Source organism: Rissa tridactyla, chromosome 2 (assembly GCF_028500815.1).
Source record: "Rissa tridactyla isolate bRisTri1 chromosome 2, bRisTri1.patW.cur.20221130, whole genome shotgun sequence".
Lineage (NCBI taxonomy): Eukaryota > Metazoa > Chordata > Aves > Charadriiformes > Laridae > Rissa > Rissa tridactyla.
Window position 1 is genome coordinate 85,537,789 of NC_071467.1, and position 18,080 is coordinate 85,555,868.

The window sequence follows — 18,080 nt, forward strand, 5'->3', positions numbered from 1 at the left end:
AATGCTGACTATGAGGATAGAACATAGAGATTAAAAAGGAACACACTCTGATCTTTGCAGAACTTATCTTTTCCTTGGCTGTGATTATCAAGAGATGCAGAGATATATTTTGTAGTAGTGTTTAATTTGTTATTCTCTGCTTAAGGAGATTTGTTTTAAAAGCTAATATAAACAGTGCTTTATGTTAGAAATGCTGCTTGAACTCTTTAGAAACACATCTGAAAATGCCAAAGAAAAGGACTGAGGGACTTCTGGAAGGGAAATTGCTGAAAAGCAGGAGAATGGCACTTCTAAAAGTGAGACCTTACGCTTCTGAAAGTGCACTGACATGAAGGCAGAGGGCAGAAATAAAGCTAGCTCTGAAACAGGGACACCGTCATTATTCTCTGCTCATGCGTTAACCGGCTGATGTGTTCGAAATAGGAACAAAACAATGTAGCTTGTGACTCTGTTTCCGTGAGTGTGTTTGCGTTCTGGCATATGCTGGTCACCTGTGTTGATGAGAATCTCCTAGGTAATGGAAACCTATGTCTCTCAGTAGTGAGTGAACTGCATATTGCTTGCTGAAGAAAATAGAGATTACATAATTACTAAAGAAGTCTGTATTTGAAATCACATAGACAATTAGTACTAGCACATTGGGGATGGTGCATTTTTTACATACTTTCCTGGCAATGATGCTTTAAACCTATGCTGCAGCTCAGATGTTGTTACCACGTGTTATTTCCAGTTCATCTTAAAAGGAAATAGTACTGTTCAGTCACTGATGGGAGATGCTTGCAAGTGCTAAATAGTCAGAACATACCATATGACCTAAGCACTTTTTTCCAAAGAACATTTGTGGCATAACATTGACACCAAAACCATTTAGTGGATGTTGTTAATAGACACCTTTCGCACAGTTATGATGCCTTCCTGTGTGTCCTTCTGTGTCACAATATCAAACATATCTGTCCCATCGCCATCTATAATTCTGTATTCTACTTCTGCATTTTTTCCAGTGTCTGCATCTGTGGCTTTGACACTGCCAATGGCTGTCCCAACTGGGGAGGACTCAGGAATGCGGAGGTGGATGGTACCTGTCAAAGAGACAAAGAGCCACTCAGGACCCCCATAAGCCATTACACATGCATTAAGTAACATTGTGTCACACAATAGCTGATTACATATTTTTGTGTATCTTTTATGTTTTAGAGAGCTTGCCGTTTAATATTGGGAGGATAGGCAAAATGTGAGTCAGAGAACTATGCAGGGGAAAACTTCAGGTAGAAGACTGAAAACAAAATCATCGAAAACCAAAATCATCAAAAAACAAAATCATAGAAAAATTGGCTTGAAAAAGACCTTTATTCTTCTATCTCAAAGAAGAATCAACCATGTCTGTACTTTTCTTGTTGATGACATTCCTGAAACATCATCTGGAAAAACAGTTCTGTGCTCTTTTCAGGCTTCATTCTGCTTTTTTCCCCTTAATATCTAAGGTGAATCTTCTGATATACATTTTACATCTATTTTATCGTGGAAGCAATACAAAGAACAAAGAACAGAACTCCCTGACTTTGCTGGACAATTCTAAGCAATTTCAGCTTTCAAAATTAGATCGTCAGATACAGTGTTAAATAAATTTGAATGACATCTTAATGCAAGGATAGGGTTTTGAAAATCCACAAACAGAAGGTGTGCCTATACTTGTTAAAGCAGTTAATTTATACTTAAATAGGGCTTATGAACATTGCAGTTTTTGGTTTTGTGCTACTCTCAGTTGTATCCCTTTATTGTGGTGTCATACAGCTGATAAAAACCCATAGGAATAAAACTGTCATCATTCAGACATACTGCAATAAATTGAAATAAATATCTTACCATACATTTTAGTATTCTATATCCTAGCTTTACTGTGAAAACTGAAAAAAAAGGTTGAGATCTCTGGTCCCATCTTTCAGAACATAGGGTAGAAAAACATGTGGGGCACATAACGCACTGTGAAGAATTCTCAGAAGAAGATTTTAAAATGAATGCAGATACAGCTGTCATTCCAAAGATGAAAGTTAAGTCATCAAAGCTCTACTGAAAAACATTTTCTTCTCTGGCCTTAGTTAAGTGTTCCAAGATTTGACATTTTACTTCGAGACTTCCTAAGGTAAGTAAAGTGAGTTAGAAAGAGAGTTCAGTTAACAGCACCACAAAAACGGAAGTGGTAAAGGCCAGCAACCACAACAGGAAAAAGTGAAATAGGCTCCCCCAAAGGCAGCACATATATATCTTGTTACAAATAAGAAGTACAGAAAAGTCCATAAAGGGGGTTATTAGTTTTGTGTGATCAGGAAGAATCATGGGGACAGAGCAGTGGTAACGCAGTACGGGAAGGCCACTGGCACATTGATTTTATCAGATCGTCAGGAAAGCACAGGTGAGTCATGTGAGGATTATCAGCGTCTCTTAATAGAGTATATTACAAGCCAGCTACAGAGTGACAAAGGAACTGGTTTTGGTTTTGGGAACACTAACTGAAAAAAAAAACCTTATTATTCATTGGGATATTTGAGACTTTCTTTCATTCTACAGAACTAGGTTTTTTCTGTTCTGTTAAATTACAGTTTACCAAACCGAAAAGAAAAGAAAAAAAAAGCAAAAATTCAAAAAAATACACACATTCACATATCGTTTATAATAAAACGTTGAATGAAAAATATTGAAATTGAATTTCTTAATTTCTTCATACAATTTTACTTAGGTAGCTTTTGATATGAAAGTGATATAGAGCAGCAGAATTAATACTTGATGGCCATATACACTCCACATTCTGCTTATATGAATTTGTGTTTGCTCTGTTGCATTTTAGTGTTTCAAACAAGTGATTTATCTTGCGTTTGCTCTGACATTTTCATTACCTTTCTCTAATACTTAAATCTGTGTACTTTGCTACGTTAGTGTATAATCTCTCTGTAATCGCCTAATGGTAAAAAGAACAGAAGCAAAAATAGCCTCTGCTCCCATTTAGTATCTATTCGGTACTATGTGAGACTATGGTCAAAGACCACTTTTTTCCCAATTAATATTTATATGTTATAATTAGTTCTATGCTGTGTCAACTATCCCCCCCATTTTTTTCTGGAGTGTTTAAAACTACATCCCCAAGTTATCCCTTGTGGACACTACTTTGACTCCCACTGCAATACCCAACTCATTAATTTAGTCTACAAAGTGGTAAGAGCTCATATCTTGAATTGCTAATAAGGTAGTGGAAACAGACAGCGATAATAACCAGAAACCTATCATCTGAAAAATAATTTTATGTCTAACCTACCCACTTATAGAAATCTCAACCGTGGTATGAGACACTTCATTTTATTATTTTTGTCACTGAAGACATTTAATGCATTGACTAAGTATGGGATGCAGTGCAGCTTGAGACACTGTATCAGAACACGAACTGCACCACACTAGAATTATTCTTGTAAAACTCTGCTGTCTATCCTTTTTCTCTCACTTCTCTTCTTCCTCAAGGAAAGTGATTTACTGTTTGCATTTACTCCAGTGAGTCATGTTCTTTCATTTATGTGTGTCAGGAATAAAAATGGGAGGATCAAGGAAAGGAAAAGCTTTTCCATATACTAAGGAGAGTGGAAATCAGCTGGAAGATTAAAATCTACACACCTGTGTCTGGAAATACTTCATTCAGTCATAAAAATGAAAAAGCAATCTTATTCATGTTTACCCTTCTGCCCATTTACTCTTGAATAGGCACATAATGTAGAGGTAAATATTTTTAGAGAGTAATACAGGCTGTAGTCTCACAGGAGACGTGGGCTGCCATAACTCAGATGCACTGAGTTTCTGTCAGACTCAGGCTCCTAAGTCCATAAAACACTTTTTCCATTTATCATTGGTCAACACCATCTCCTCACTTCTGAGAATACTTGGAAATATTGCAGTTGATGGCCTTTTTGTGCAGAACCTTGATAACATTTTAAATTTTATCGTGTTTCCTCAGAAGAAGAGACACTGCTACCTATATGGTTTTCAGGAGATCTTTAAAAAGAGAAAAATATTCTGAGAAGTCCTTGTTCTGTAATCTAAACAGAGGAATAAAAAAAAAAAAAAGAGAGAGGAATTAACAGCTCTTCTGTTTTGTTTTGTTTTGAGAAAGTATGATAAAATAAAATATGTAAAGTTTTTCACAATTCTGAGTTTCTTTTGGGAGAAGTTTAATTTGTTACGAAACATCTTATTGAAACATGTAGTTGTAATATGCTGAGTTCTGTGAAAATATAACAGACCTTTTAATATTTTTTCTGGTAATTTATAAATCTGATGCAAATATGATTGTTTCATGAACCTAATACATGAACATCTGGTTTTTATTAATGGAACAGAATAAGAATAATTTAACTTAATCAGTATCAATTCCAGTAGTCTTATTGAACTCTATTAAAATCAGGAATCATTATAATTTCTATTTGCATTTTGAGATTGAATATAAAGATTTTTTAAAAAGTCAATAGCTATTTTTACTTTCATATATCTAGTAAAATCAGTCAGCTTTATAAATGTGTTAGTTTTAATTAGTTTATAAATGCTAGATAAATTTATGTCTAGCAAAGCTGTCAGCAGAGAGAATGTATAGAGAAAAACAAAACAAAACAACAACAAAAAAAACCCCATGAAAGTTAAACTAAAATTTTCTTTAAAGCAAAGGTCGCATCTGATTTACACTGACAGAAAAATGCAGAGATATTTCTGAGATGCTACATCAGATCTTCATCTGACTCAAATATGATGTTGGACTGACAGATAAGCAATTTAAAAATGTTCTAGAAAGTTGATTCCATCATTCTAAGTATTAATTTAATGCACTTTAAAAAAACAAGAGGAAAAAAAAGAAGGGCATAAATATGCATGTTTGATGATTATGTGCTGTCTTAAATTTAACTGTTGAAATTAGCTTTCCCATAAAGCTTTGAACATGACACCTCTTCAAATAGTCTTCCTCAATAGGTCCGGAGAGGAGTAATACAGCATTCCTTACTTACACAGGACTGGAATTACCATAATCCTCTATATACAAATGGAAACAAGAAAAATAATAAATCAAAAAGTTATGGAAATACAAAGAACACAAAATGACAAATTAACAATAAATTCTGTCCAGAATAGGGCATGTGTGGAAATGCACAAATTTTAAGTACTTGATTGTTTATGCTTTTTCTATTTTGAGTGTGTCTATGAAATCACAGGCTGATAAACATCTTAGCTAACCACATATATGTTAACTACAATATTAAATTGAACAAAATTATGTACTCCATTTGTACCATAAAGAGCACATAAAAATCAGACTCATTTGAAGCTGATTGTGTTATTTTGAGCGTGAAGGCTGATCATCAGTAACTACTGGATTCAGTAGAGTCATACAGAAGAAAAAATGGGTGGTGAGGTTACTCTAAATCCTTTAGCTATTAAGTGTGTCCAAACCATCTTGCAACTATTACAACTTCAGTACATGCAAAAGGCTTCAAACGTATTTAAAATGGTTAACCTTTAACAAGTTTGATGTTACATAATTTAACATCTCCATATTACATAGAGACCAGGAATGTTTTTATATTTTAGTTCAAGGATACAAAGTCCTGATAGCTGTACTATCGGAAGTTAAAGCATTATACAACGCTTTGGTAAACTTAAGCTGTAAAAAAAAATAAAAAAAGTTGAATGTCTTTTACTTTCCTTTGGGAAATTTTCTATTAGGTTTTGTAGCACTACAACTGGAAAAGTATAAATCTGCTTGATTCCCTTCAAGTAATTTCTTTTCCACGTTCTTTATGATTAAATATTTAAGTAGACACTACAATTCAAACATTTCTGTATATCCAGAATTGCTACATGTTTTATTTGCAGTGGGGGAGCATGTAGGATTTAAGCAATAGGTAAGGGAAAAGAAAAACATTGCTCTAATGCTCTTATGAGTCCACCTACCACCCCCTCCCATAGTACTGGAAAGTATTTCAGGTTTGCTGCAGTTATATTTGACCATGTAACTGTTGTTTCCTAACAAACAAATGCTGTAACATTTAATATACTGCTTTAATAATAGTGAATAAATCAGTACATAAGCCTTTTGTTCATGTGTGCCCCATAATCTAGATTTACTCTAAATTAAACCAGATGGTCGTTGCTTAACTCTTTAGTTTGAAGCTTTTACAGTGCAAGGCAACTATTAAATGCAGCTTACTCTGGGGGAATCGAGGTGGATTGTCATTGACATCAGTCAAAGTGATGTTCACGGTGGTGGTCCCTGATAATCCACCCATCTGGCCTCCCATGTCCTTTGCCTGGATAACTACTTGGTACTGCTCCCTGTTCTCTCTGTTCATGTTTGGCAAAGCAGTCCTGATGATGCCTTAAATAAATAAAGAAAAAACAAAAATTGTTAATAACCTCCTTATTTTTGATGTGCAGCAATCTGTTGCATCTTTTTTGTATTAGTCTGTGAAATACATTTCTAAAGTATTAATTTCATGTTTTAAAGTACAAATTTCTGTTCATAAGCTTTATAAATAGCCTTCAGTACAGGCTGTTGAACAAACCTTAGTTCTACATCACAGCTCCCTTTCCGGTTACATTTCATGTTAAAAATGATTCAAAATATTTACACACAAGGTTTATGCCTAGAAATAATGCCTTTTATTAGTCCATTAAGAAAAAAAAAAAAAACATTTTCTAGGACACAAACCTTTATTCTTGCCTTTATCAGACATGTTGTTACTTAGATCCTTAAGTTATCAATAGTACCACTGTAAAGTTACTTATGCTTCATACTGTCAGCTGTAAGAACTCTAAGTTACGAGGGAAAAAATCAAGAAATATTACTTCATTTCAGTTAGTTTTTAAAAGTATTTTTTTAGGTGATATAGGATTTATAAAATGAAGGAAAAAAATCTACAGTTTATGATAAATGGAAATAATGACAATTTTCCTGACCTGTTTCTGGTTCCACAGAGAAATATGGCTGTCCCTGAAGTATGCTGTAAATTACTCTGGCACTGTTTCCGTATGAAGGGTCATCGGCATCAGTAGCTGTAACTTGCACCACAGAAGTACCTGAAACAGCCAAAGTCAACTTAGTGAACTAGGTGGAGGTCCCAGAACATCAATTTGCATTTGAGCAGATCCCAAAGAAAATTTCAGCTAATGTCAATTGGACGTTTCAAATATATTTGATCTGATAGTCAACTTCAGGTACATTCTTTCCTATTTTAGGATCTCATTCTACATAAATTGAATCTAAACTTTCCTCATCCCATGTGCGTGATTAAGATCTAATTAGCAAAGGCAAACAATAGCTCTATAGTTGAACTGTATTCTTATCCTTGCTCAGCTACAATAATTTCATACTTATGTACTCACTTCCTCTTTTCAGAAGACTTATTTGTTTTTATTACAATAAATGTCTGCTTTCCGTTACCTAGAACAGATTTTTTTTTTTCCTTTTATTTCTGTCCAATGATGTCTACATGATATGAAACCGCACATGCAAGACCATGACAGAAAAAGATGATTAAATAGGTCGTTGGAACTTGGGAAAAACTAGTAATTTGCACTCCCTACCTTCTAAGTGTTAATACAGATAGATACCACCAGAAGAAAGACTGCTATATAAACTTTGAAATCTGCTGGTTATTTAGACTCCAGAAAACTTTCTAATCTTAAAGACCATCTCTAAATTTTAGTGGAATATACCTGTTCTTCAAAACATGAAATGCTTAGAATTGCTTCTGCCATTTCTTGCTGAATCAAAATAGTTTCTACATCCTGTTCAACTCTTCCACCAGAGAAATCAAGTATCAACAAGGATCTCCCCTATTGTACCTCCATAAAGTGCAGATATCATTTTGAGTATATAGGAAAGGAGTGGGAAAAAAAAAACCAAAGAAAAAAAAAGAAATCATCATATGCGTATGGCTACTTAGCCACGGGCTATTCTGAGGATGAGAACTTTGAACCCTTTTTCTCCTTGCCTTCCACCAAATACTGCCAAAGATTGTGAAACAAAGCACCTGTAAATCCGAGACACTTGGCACAACTATTTATTCCTTCTCATAGTGTGACTATTGCATATTTATTTTAGCATACATAGAAAGGCAAATAGAAGCAAATGCTATGCTTCCCCAGTTTGGGATTTCACAAGACGATGACAAATCTGCTTTTGACAAGTCGGTTGTTCAATCATGTGAACAATTGCGCCAATATCAATGGAATGAGCAAGTGCATAATTGTTGAATCAGAGATGAGTTATCAGAAACACTCAACTGTTTTAGAACAGAAACCCTTGCTTCAGTGAGTTCCAAAGAGAACTTGCATATCATAAAGAAGGCATAATAGGCAAATTCCTGGTTATGTTATTACTGATATTAAAATGGAATGAATAAATGGTTTAACTGAAAAAAGCCTCAAACACAAAAGAAGATTTAAAAAATCTTCTACATAAGTATATGTAAATATAAATATATAAAAATACTTCTACACAAGTATAATGAAAAAATAAGATAAAAATTATGAATACCATCCGCTGTAATAATGATTGCTTTAATGATCATCTAGACTAGGCCTGAAACTGAAAATCTGAACATCTTTAAAATATAAGAATGTAGGGGTGGTAGAGCTGTCATAAAAACTTCATCTGTTTCCGATTCACCAATGTCTTATATCTCCAGACACATTGAACTCCATTTGTAGATATATGTCTATATAACTATTTTGTTAAAGGATACAGAGGCCTTTTTTGTTGAACATATTTAAGTTCTGAAGAGCATTGCCTTTATGCTGAAATGCACTTTTTGGACCATCCTAGCATGTAGCAAACTTCAGTGCTAGAAGGTATACTTTCTTCTAAAAAAGATTTGCTCTGAAATAGCAAAGAGGTGTTGTGTATAAGAAAGGTAAAAACAAATTACGTTCAGTAACTTAAATGCTGCAAGTAAAAAAAAACAAAAATCAAACAACCAAGTACACCAATCAACACGGCATTATCCAAGTAAATTTTACAAATCCTCCATTTTATATCGATAAAAACAGAGAACATTCATCATCAAGGCATCCATCAGAACAGCACAATGTATTAATGAGAAAAATCTACATTGCAAACCCATGAAAGGAGATATTTTGTCTCTATTACAAGTAACTGAATTATTTCTTGTTTCTAATTTTCACATTTCCTTCATATGTTCAAACTAGCAGTATTTATTAAGAGGGCAATTGTATGAGTTGTTGTTTTTTTTCATTTTAGCTTAAAAAAACCATGCAGAATCGACTTTGAAGGATAATTTGGAAGAAAACTGAAGAATGTGTTTAATAGTTTTGAAAAAATAAAAAGAAACCTATTTGCAATGTAATAATACGTGTCAGTTACTGCTGCTTCAGTTATGATTGTCATAATGCATACATAATATTAATGCTATTTTAATACACAAACACATGAAACAGAACCAATCATATCACCTGTCCTTCTCTCTAGCTGCAATGAGTATGGCTGCATATACACCCAATAAAATCTATCAGACACTTCTGAAAACTGTAAATTTGATCCTGTTCCCTTTAAAGTCTGTAGGAAGAGACTTGGGCTCCTTAGTTTCACCACTATCACACAGTGCGATTTACTCAGTGGGTTGTGCTCAGGGTGATGTACATCTCGTTACCCAAAAGCAGTATGGGTGAACTATACTTTTCAATGTTGCCTCAGCTCTTTGGCTGTTGCTGGCCAGCCACCGGTCAAGTGCCTGGTGGGAAAAGTGCAAGGGCACTGCTACACTTCTGCCTGCCATTCAGGATGCAGAAGTCACCACCTTGATCTTAGCCATTGCTTGTAAGAGGAAGAGAGACATGCTCTCTAGGCTTCCGTCGAGGGATCAGTGATTCCTCTGAAAAACCTGACAGAAACCAAGCAAAGAAGTGAACAGGAGGAGGCAGTTCTGTATATCAGTATATCAGTTATGTTGTACACATCAACTGCCAAACCATCGGCTTGTTTTGCTTTGCTTCAGTTCACTAAAGCCACTGAAGACCACTGATGGTCAATACTACAAATATATTGCTTGCTCTGGTCTGAAACCTGGACCAGAAATCCCAAGGCGCTGAAGATGATCAGTTGTGACAGGGTTTAAAGACTACCGTGTGGGTGTGACTTAGTCAGCACTACTTGGGCTGGGCCTTGCTCTGTCTTTTACCTAGGCACAGATTGCTTCTGATGGAGTTGGTAAGAGTCCTTGGTCTGCAGGATCTAAAGCCTAATCTAAACTCTATAGGAGGGCATAAAAGGAGACAGTGGAGGCACTGGAGAATATGGCACCAGCTATGCTATTAATGAGATGTATGAATTCTGTGATTTTCTCCTTGTATACTTGCCAATGTTATTATACGATAAACGAGAATTACACGGTGGTGAGCTAGCCCCAGAAATTAAGTCATTTGTTAGATTATTGTAGTTCTCGGAAGGCATATTTTTAACATAATTTTAATTATAATGTTTGAAGCTCCCTAGAGTCTGGTACTATAATAGTAATTAATATATTTGGCCCTTTTTAATGTGCTCTTTGCAAGCATCTTCAAACACCATACAATTATTAATGACTTTGACCTCACAATGCATTTATGATGTAATGTATTAGATAAGAATCACTGAAGATAAACAGAATATCCATGTAGAGCTGAATTTGAAACTTACATTTCCTTTTTCTTGCTCCTGAGTTATGTCATACATAACTACAGCAAGTACCCTCCCTAGTAAATTCTCAGTACAAATAAAAAGCTGAATTAATAGAATTTTTTTGCTCTTTCTAGTGGAATAAAGAGGAAATAAAGACACATGTTCTCCCATGAAATAAACTACTTATTGCAGCAGAATAACAGAGAATTGGAAAGGGCTGTATATTTAGAGAAGTCGATGTCAGAAAGGTCTTTGGCTACATGGTACTCCTGTAACTTGTAAAACAATAAGCTGGAAACAAGCACGTCAGTGGATATGTCCAATTCTTTTAAGACGTCCCTTTTAAAGAAAAATAATGTTGAATCTTGTAGGATTTTTTGGTTTGGAGTTTGGGGTTTTTTCCTTTTTTGTCCCCTCTCCTTATGGCAGAATTTGTGTGCAGAGTGAAATTGAAGTTTGTAAAAAATCTAATAATGTAATATAATAATTTGGGTTTTCAAAATCTGCCATTTTTTATATTATAAAATTATAACTCAGAAGATGCAAAAGGGTTTAATGAGACAATTATAAAAAAAAAAAATAAAAAAAAATCTTTGTTAATAGGAAACAAGAAGGAAGTGTTTGTTATAAGATAAATGCTATGGCAGAGAGGACTAAGCACTGGGAATTAATATCCCAGATTCAGAAGCAGAAACGACCAGCTAGTGAGCATGACAGTAGAAACAGTGCTGAAGATACAGGATGGAATAAGGATAAGGAATGATTAGAGAATATATAGACTACAACAGATGAATAGAGAAACATCAACAAATGTTGATAAGGAACTGGGTAGATGGCCGCACTCAAAGTGTTGCGGTCAACGACTCAATATCCAAGTGGAAAACAGTGATGAGTGGCGTTCCTCAAGGGTCAGTACTGGGACCAGTGCTGTTTAACATCTTTGTTGGCGACATGAACAGTGGGACTGAGTGCACCCTCAGCAAGTTTGCCAATGATACCAAGCTGTGCGGCACGGTCAACACACTGGAGGGAAGGGATGCCATCCAGAGGGACCTGGACAGGCTTGAGAGGTGGGCCCATAAAAACCTCATGAAGCTCAACCAGGCCAAGTGCAAAGTTGTGCACCTGGGTCATGGCAATCCCAGGCACAAATACAGGCTGGGCGGTGAATAGCTTCAGAGCAGCCCTGAAGAGAAGGACTTGGGGTGCTGGTGGACGAGAAGCTCAACATGAGCCAGCAGTTTGCTTGCAGCCCAGAAAGGCAACTGTATCCTGGGCTGCATCAAAAGAAGTATGGACAACAGTCAAGGGAGGTGATTCTGCCCCTCTACTCCACTCTGGTGAGAACCCACCTGGAGTACTGCATCCAGCTCTGGAATCCTCAGCACAAGGACAGGGACCTGTTGGAACGGGACCAGCAGAGAGCCATGAAGATGATCAGAGGGCTGGAACACCTATGTTATGAGGACAGGCTGAGAGAGTTGGGGTTGTTCAGCCTGGAGAAGAGAAGGCTCTGAGGAGACCTTATAGCAGCCTCCCAGTACCTAAAGGGGGCCTATAGGAAAGATGGGGAGGGACTCTTTATCAGGGAGTGTAATGATAGGACATGGGGTAACGGCCTCAAACTGAAAGAGGGTAGATTTAGATAGGGTATTGGGAAGAAATTCTTTACTGTGAGGGTGGTGAGGCACTGGAACAGGCTGCCCAGAGAAGCTGTGGATGCCCCATCCCTGGAGGTGTTCAAGGCCAGGCTGGATGGGGCTTTGAGCAGCCTGGCCTAGTGGGAGGTGTCTGTGCCCATGGCAGGGGGGTTGGAACTAAATGAACTTTAAGGTCCCTTCCAACCTGAACCGTTCTATGATTCTATGAAATAAAAGAAAGGATGTAATGATAAAAAAAAAAAAGAAAGGTCTAAATAGCAGAAAGTTCTGAAAGCTTCTCTAAAAGATACCACTAGTCAAAATCCAGAGGAAAATCTATAAAGAGGAAAATAGACTCATCTGCAGTTCTGAAAAGAAACTTCCAAATGAGCAGAGAGGGAGATATAGATGAAGAATATGATGGACAGAGCAGAAGATTGTCATCAAAACCATAAGAATATTCTGAGTCATAAACATTGAACGTAAGAAAACAAAAAAAAGTGAAAGAAGAGAAAATATCGGGTAATCATTACAAAGATTTCAGGAGAACAAGATGTCTTCTAGGATACTGACCCAACTGCAGGATCCTGAAGTTGGCCCATTTATCTCTGCCTTTACTATGATTAATGTTCAGCAGAAGAAAGACAACAAAGAATTTATGGACCTTTGTCAAGACACTGAATTTGATAATAGAAATAGCCACATTCTCAGGTATCCATCTGGCTAATACCACTACCTGAGGAAGAAATCAAAACTGTTGTTTCTGGTCTGAAAGAGGCTGGTGTATGGCTGCATCATGATTTGATACCTTAAGGATGGCACAGATGGAGTAGATTAAGACTAAATAATATTTTTCTTACCTGCTGGACCCCTTTGTAGTACCTTATAGTACAGGATATTTTAGCATGGAGCAAACCCTGCACTCCAGGGAATGCGTAGATTTCAATTATTTCAAGCTGATGCTCTTGCATGTTTTTGCTACTTGTGCGCTTCTTTTGATACTTTTAGAGAAGAAAGCAGGACACTAGGCAATAGCAGCCTTCACTTACTAATTAGTAAAGAAATACTAGTGATTAGAAATTTACCAATTTACTCAGTTATTAAGTAACAGAGATACGGTTGTATACTGATTAAATGAATGATATATGCAATCTTGCTGAAAAGTTAAAATGCATGAAGCGAAACCAAATAGCCCTGAACTTTAGTTGATATGTACATTATCCAGTGTAGCTCTGAAAGCTATGAGGCATATGAGTAAACTTGCATAGTATAATATGCTACCATGTCTATCTTCTTTCTGTTATTCAGATAAGTGCATATAGAGTTAATATGCACATCTCATCGCTCATCATTCACTGAAATGTATGATTCTAGAGAACTGATCAGTAAATTAATAAATCAGTATTACATTTTGTTCTATTTTGGAACAGTAAAGAAAGAAGACTTTTCAGTTCTCCTCTTTACGTGTACTAGTTTGATGGGATTCCAGTACAGCCCTATGCAATCATCTGACAGATTTCTTCCTCTTTCTTTTTTATTTTCATTTATGCTAAAAACTGCTTGCTGAATGTTGGGATTTTTAAAAATTATTCAATTGCAAACTAAAAGAAGATTGAAATATATTATTAGGAATAGGAAATTATTAGTATTATGCACACATTGCTGCACAGCTTTGCTGAGGCCATTCTCTTTCAAAAATTATGTATTTTCTTGCTCTTTTAACATTTTCTGAAGCCCGGGAAAGCAAGCACTAAAACTTCAAGACCTGTGTATATAAAAAAATCACAAAACACTGTTTGATCTAGTTCAGGCAATGGTAGTAGTTAAAATGGTAATAATAGCCAAAAGAGATATCGAAGTTATTGTGTGTTTTCTGAATATTTAGAGGTTAGTGTTATGTCTACAGTTATACAATGAATAAGTGAATATTAATTTTCAAAGAGACTCTATATATTTTTAAGCTTTTCAAAATTCTTCCTAAAGAATTGTTTGGACATAATAATAGCTCATATTCCAAAATGTTATTGTTTATGAATCTAATCAGCTCGCATGATCCAGGTCACAACTTTGTAAGTAAGATAGGAACTGAAAATACGTTGCAAACAGAAGAAAGATTAACTCAAGCTGTTCAAGATTCTTGAAGCTGCCATTCATGAGTGTTAAGGGAGGAACTGAAAGCACAAGAGGATTTGTCCATACATGGAAAAACTGAAAGCAAAGAGAATGAGTGTGTCTATCTTCAGGCAGTGCATCAACAGCACATAAGTAAACATATAACTCAGCCACAGAAAGAGTGAAAGTGGAGACAGCTCTCCATTCAGTGCTTATCACCACTGGGGACCTCCAGTGAAAATGAAAGAAACAATTCATTGAGCTTTCAACAGGCTAACTTAGTGATCTTATTCTAACAGTTCTTAAGGAGAAGGGTGATTCACCGTTAACTGCTTTCTATTTATAATTATATTAAAAATTACTGTAAATTAATAATTTGAATATTCTAAGTAGAAAGAGATCTCAAATCACAAAAATCTGTTTCTGAATGCAATACCAATGTTTGAACAAACAAACCCAAATGAAAGATACTTAACTCATCAGGAGATACTTAACCTGTCAGGTAGAATTCTGAACATGACTGAATTTTCAGAGGATGGGGAAATTATTCATCAAGTAACATAGAACAGGCATTTGTGCCTCAGTATAAAGCACTCACCCACTACTGACATTTCAGGAACACTAGCAGTGTAAATTTCTTCTGGAAACGTTGGTTCATTGTCATTGATGTCATGGATTTTGATGACAAACTCAGATTCAGGTTCCACTGGTCTCAGAGTTCTTCTATTAATAGCTTGGGCACGCAGCGTGTAAAAGGCTTTCTCTTCCCTGTCAATTCTCCGAGTAGCATGAATGTCACCTGTTTTCTCATCAATTATAAAAAGAGTACCAGCCCCGTCTCCTGACAAAATGTATTTGAGGGATCCATCTCCCTTGTCCTGGTCAGAATGAAGCTGAAAAGGAAACAAAAATAAGAACACTTTATTTAGAAGTAACAAAAAGGGTTTGGGTTTGTTTTTTTTTTTTGTTGTTTTGTTGTGTGTATGTGTTTTTTTGGTTTTTTTTGTTTTTTTTTTTTAATAATTACTATATATTAAATCATTCTGTGCGCAACAAACATGTTTAATACCAGCAAAACAAAGTATTTTTCAGTCACCATTGACTGGCAGTCATGGTGTCATACTGAGGCATTTGTTCCCTAACTTATCTCCAAGAATCTTTTAACTTGACTCCTGTGGCAGATTTTAGTTTTGCAGAAACACCTGTTCTCTGTTAAGAAACCTTTGCACCACAATTCTTGAAGAAGATTTTTATGTTAATACTGACCTTTTCCTTCCTTGTTAAAAATTCACAACCTGCTGTGCTAGTTGTAAATTCACTAAGCAGATAAAGAACATGGCAGAATACATGACAATTAAGGAAAATAGAACAACTGGTTCCATGTCAGACTACTTTTTTTTTTATTATTTTTCATATTCTTTATATTTCTCCTAAATTGGAGAACATTTCATTTTAAGTCATCGTCGTTTTCACTCCATCAACTAATGTAAATAGCCTAAAAGAAACAAATTATTACTTATTCAGTACCGATTTAACACCTATTATGTAAATAATATAAATCTTAACTTCATCTATTAATGACCTGTAGTACTGACTGACTTTAGTACACTCATAACAAAAAATTATTCAATTACGCTGCTGTTTGGTAGAGTAATGTGGTTGGCTCGTTTGATATTTTGGATACACTTACCGTAGTTTTTCTCATCACTTTTTGGAAATTTCTTTCCAGTCTCATTGATTTCACAATTAGCTGAAACAATCTGGCATTCAGATTTATTTTTGCCAAGACACGTGTAGGTTGGTTTTTTTTATTTATTTTTGGGTTAAGCAGAATGATCAAATCAAGTAGGAGTTCTGATTACAAAAATGAAGTGCAAATATAAAGACTTTTCGCAATCAAAAATATCAGAATGTACCAAAAAGTTTAAGACAGAACCAGTACATTTTTTTTCTTTTCTAAAAATGGTTATTTGAACACACATTAACAGCATCAATTAGAACTGAAGTAAGATCATATTTAGTCATGTGAAGGGTTTTTGTTTATTTAGCTGACATTTCAGATCATGAAAAACATTATATGTGTAGCTTAGTATAAATATCCCCCTTGTAATGCAGCCATGGAAGTATTTCTCTTTTTTGCCTATGGTGCCCTCATATTGTCTTCCATAGCATCCATTTTAAATCATTATCAGAGGTACAATATCCAACTATTAGGGTTTTGAATGTGGCTTTCCTTGTCTTTTGTGCTGAAACCAAACATACGCAGTGGACTGGTGGGGTAAGCTGAAGTCAAACAGTAAACTTCTCTGTCGTGAAACATTTTCAAACACTGAATGTTTCCCACACACTTGCAATATGTGGAACAGAAGGAGCTCATGTGGAATCTTGGATCTAAGCCTTTACGGTAGAAATTTAGAAAACTATCATTGTTCTGAACTTTGATTTTCTATATAAACGTTTCCCTATTTTCTTTCAGTTCAGAAATAAACCTTGAGAAACACTGTAAATATTTATCGAAGAATGACAAATTAAACTTCACTTACATTACATATGTGTATGTTTACTTTAAAAAATACACATTTTCTTACTAATATCTTTATTTCATTCTATAATAAATAACGAAATAGGAAGCTCTACCAAATGTGAAGAGTAGGAAAGTAGATATTAAGAGAAACCTTTTGCAAATAAATCCTATTCGTCCTTTTCCTTTCATTTCTCTTCCTGACTTCAAATTGAAGGTTTCAAGCCATTCTCACTTGTCTTTTGGGGAATGAATTTTTACTGTGAACTTGAATCCCTCATGTTCCTCTCTTGATGGCCCATTAAAGTTGTGACCTTTCACCCTTCTAAGTAACATTCTTTTGGGGGGACTGGACATTATCTTACAGGCTGTGGCCCCTTTTATAATGTCATTTAGTGTAACTAGTCCTCATAAACCTTTTAAGTGTTTTCTTCTCCAGGTCTTCCTAGGATGCCACCTTATTTTCAAAAACGTTATGGTCCTAAGAGCTCACTGGTGGTCCATGACCACTAGATACAATATTTTCACAGCAGAGTGATGAAGAGTAGTTATAGAAGGCTGCTATTCCTTAGACACATGGACCAGAAATACAAAATAAAGGCCCATGTGAACAAGGAAGATGGGAGAGGAAAAAATATTTAAATGGGCAAATTGCAGTTTTCCAATATGCTTTAAAAAGTCAGATCTGGTATTATAAATTCTTAAAAAAGTTGACAATAGTACATTGTGGCTGCAGTGCCTGTTCTTTAACTCAGAAATCAGTTAGCAGGATCTGGCAAAATCCATTCTAATAAATTGTCTGTCTACAAAATAGCATAACCTCATGCTAACAGTTCCCAGGAATGGTATCTGGCCAAATTTAACTCACAAATCATGCATGGAAATTATTTTGGAGAGTAATATGTAGCAAAAGCAAGCCAGGAACTTGTAAAATAATTTAGCAATCCCAATAACTGCATTCTGGTGCCTGAGAATGTTGCTTGGCACTAGAAGCACAAACACGGTGTAGTAAACAGAACTAAATCAGAAAATGAAGAAAACCCCTACGCTACAAATTATGAAGATTTTGAACAACTTTATTTAGATCCAATTCAGGATGTAAAGA

The 18,080-nt window shown here is 35.5% G+C and overlaps 1 protein-coding gene across 1 annotated transcript in view; it reads right to left on the reverse strand.

The window, feature by feature from the left end:
- The window catches only part of CDH10 (cadherin 10), a 65,158-nt gene that overhangs the window by 21,611 nt on the left and 25,467 nt on the right, over positions 1 to 18,080 (reverse strand). Inside the window, exons 2-5 of the mRNA XM_054191295.1 lie at positions 15,053 to 15,347; positions 6,982 to 7,101; positions 6,233 to 6,400; positions 892 to 1,079 (exon numbers count right to left, since the gene is read on the reverse strand). Coding sequence (XP_054047270.1) covers positions 892 to 1,079; positions 6,233 to 6,400; positions 6,982 to 7,101; positions 15,053 to 15,347 — 771 coding nt within the window. The remainder of the gene's footprint in view (positions 1 to 891; positions 1,080 to 6,232; positions 6,401 to 6,981; positions 7,102 to 15,052; positions 15,348 to 18,080) is intronic.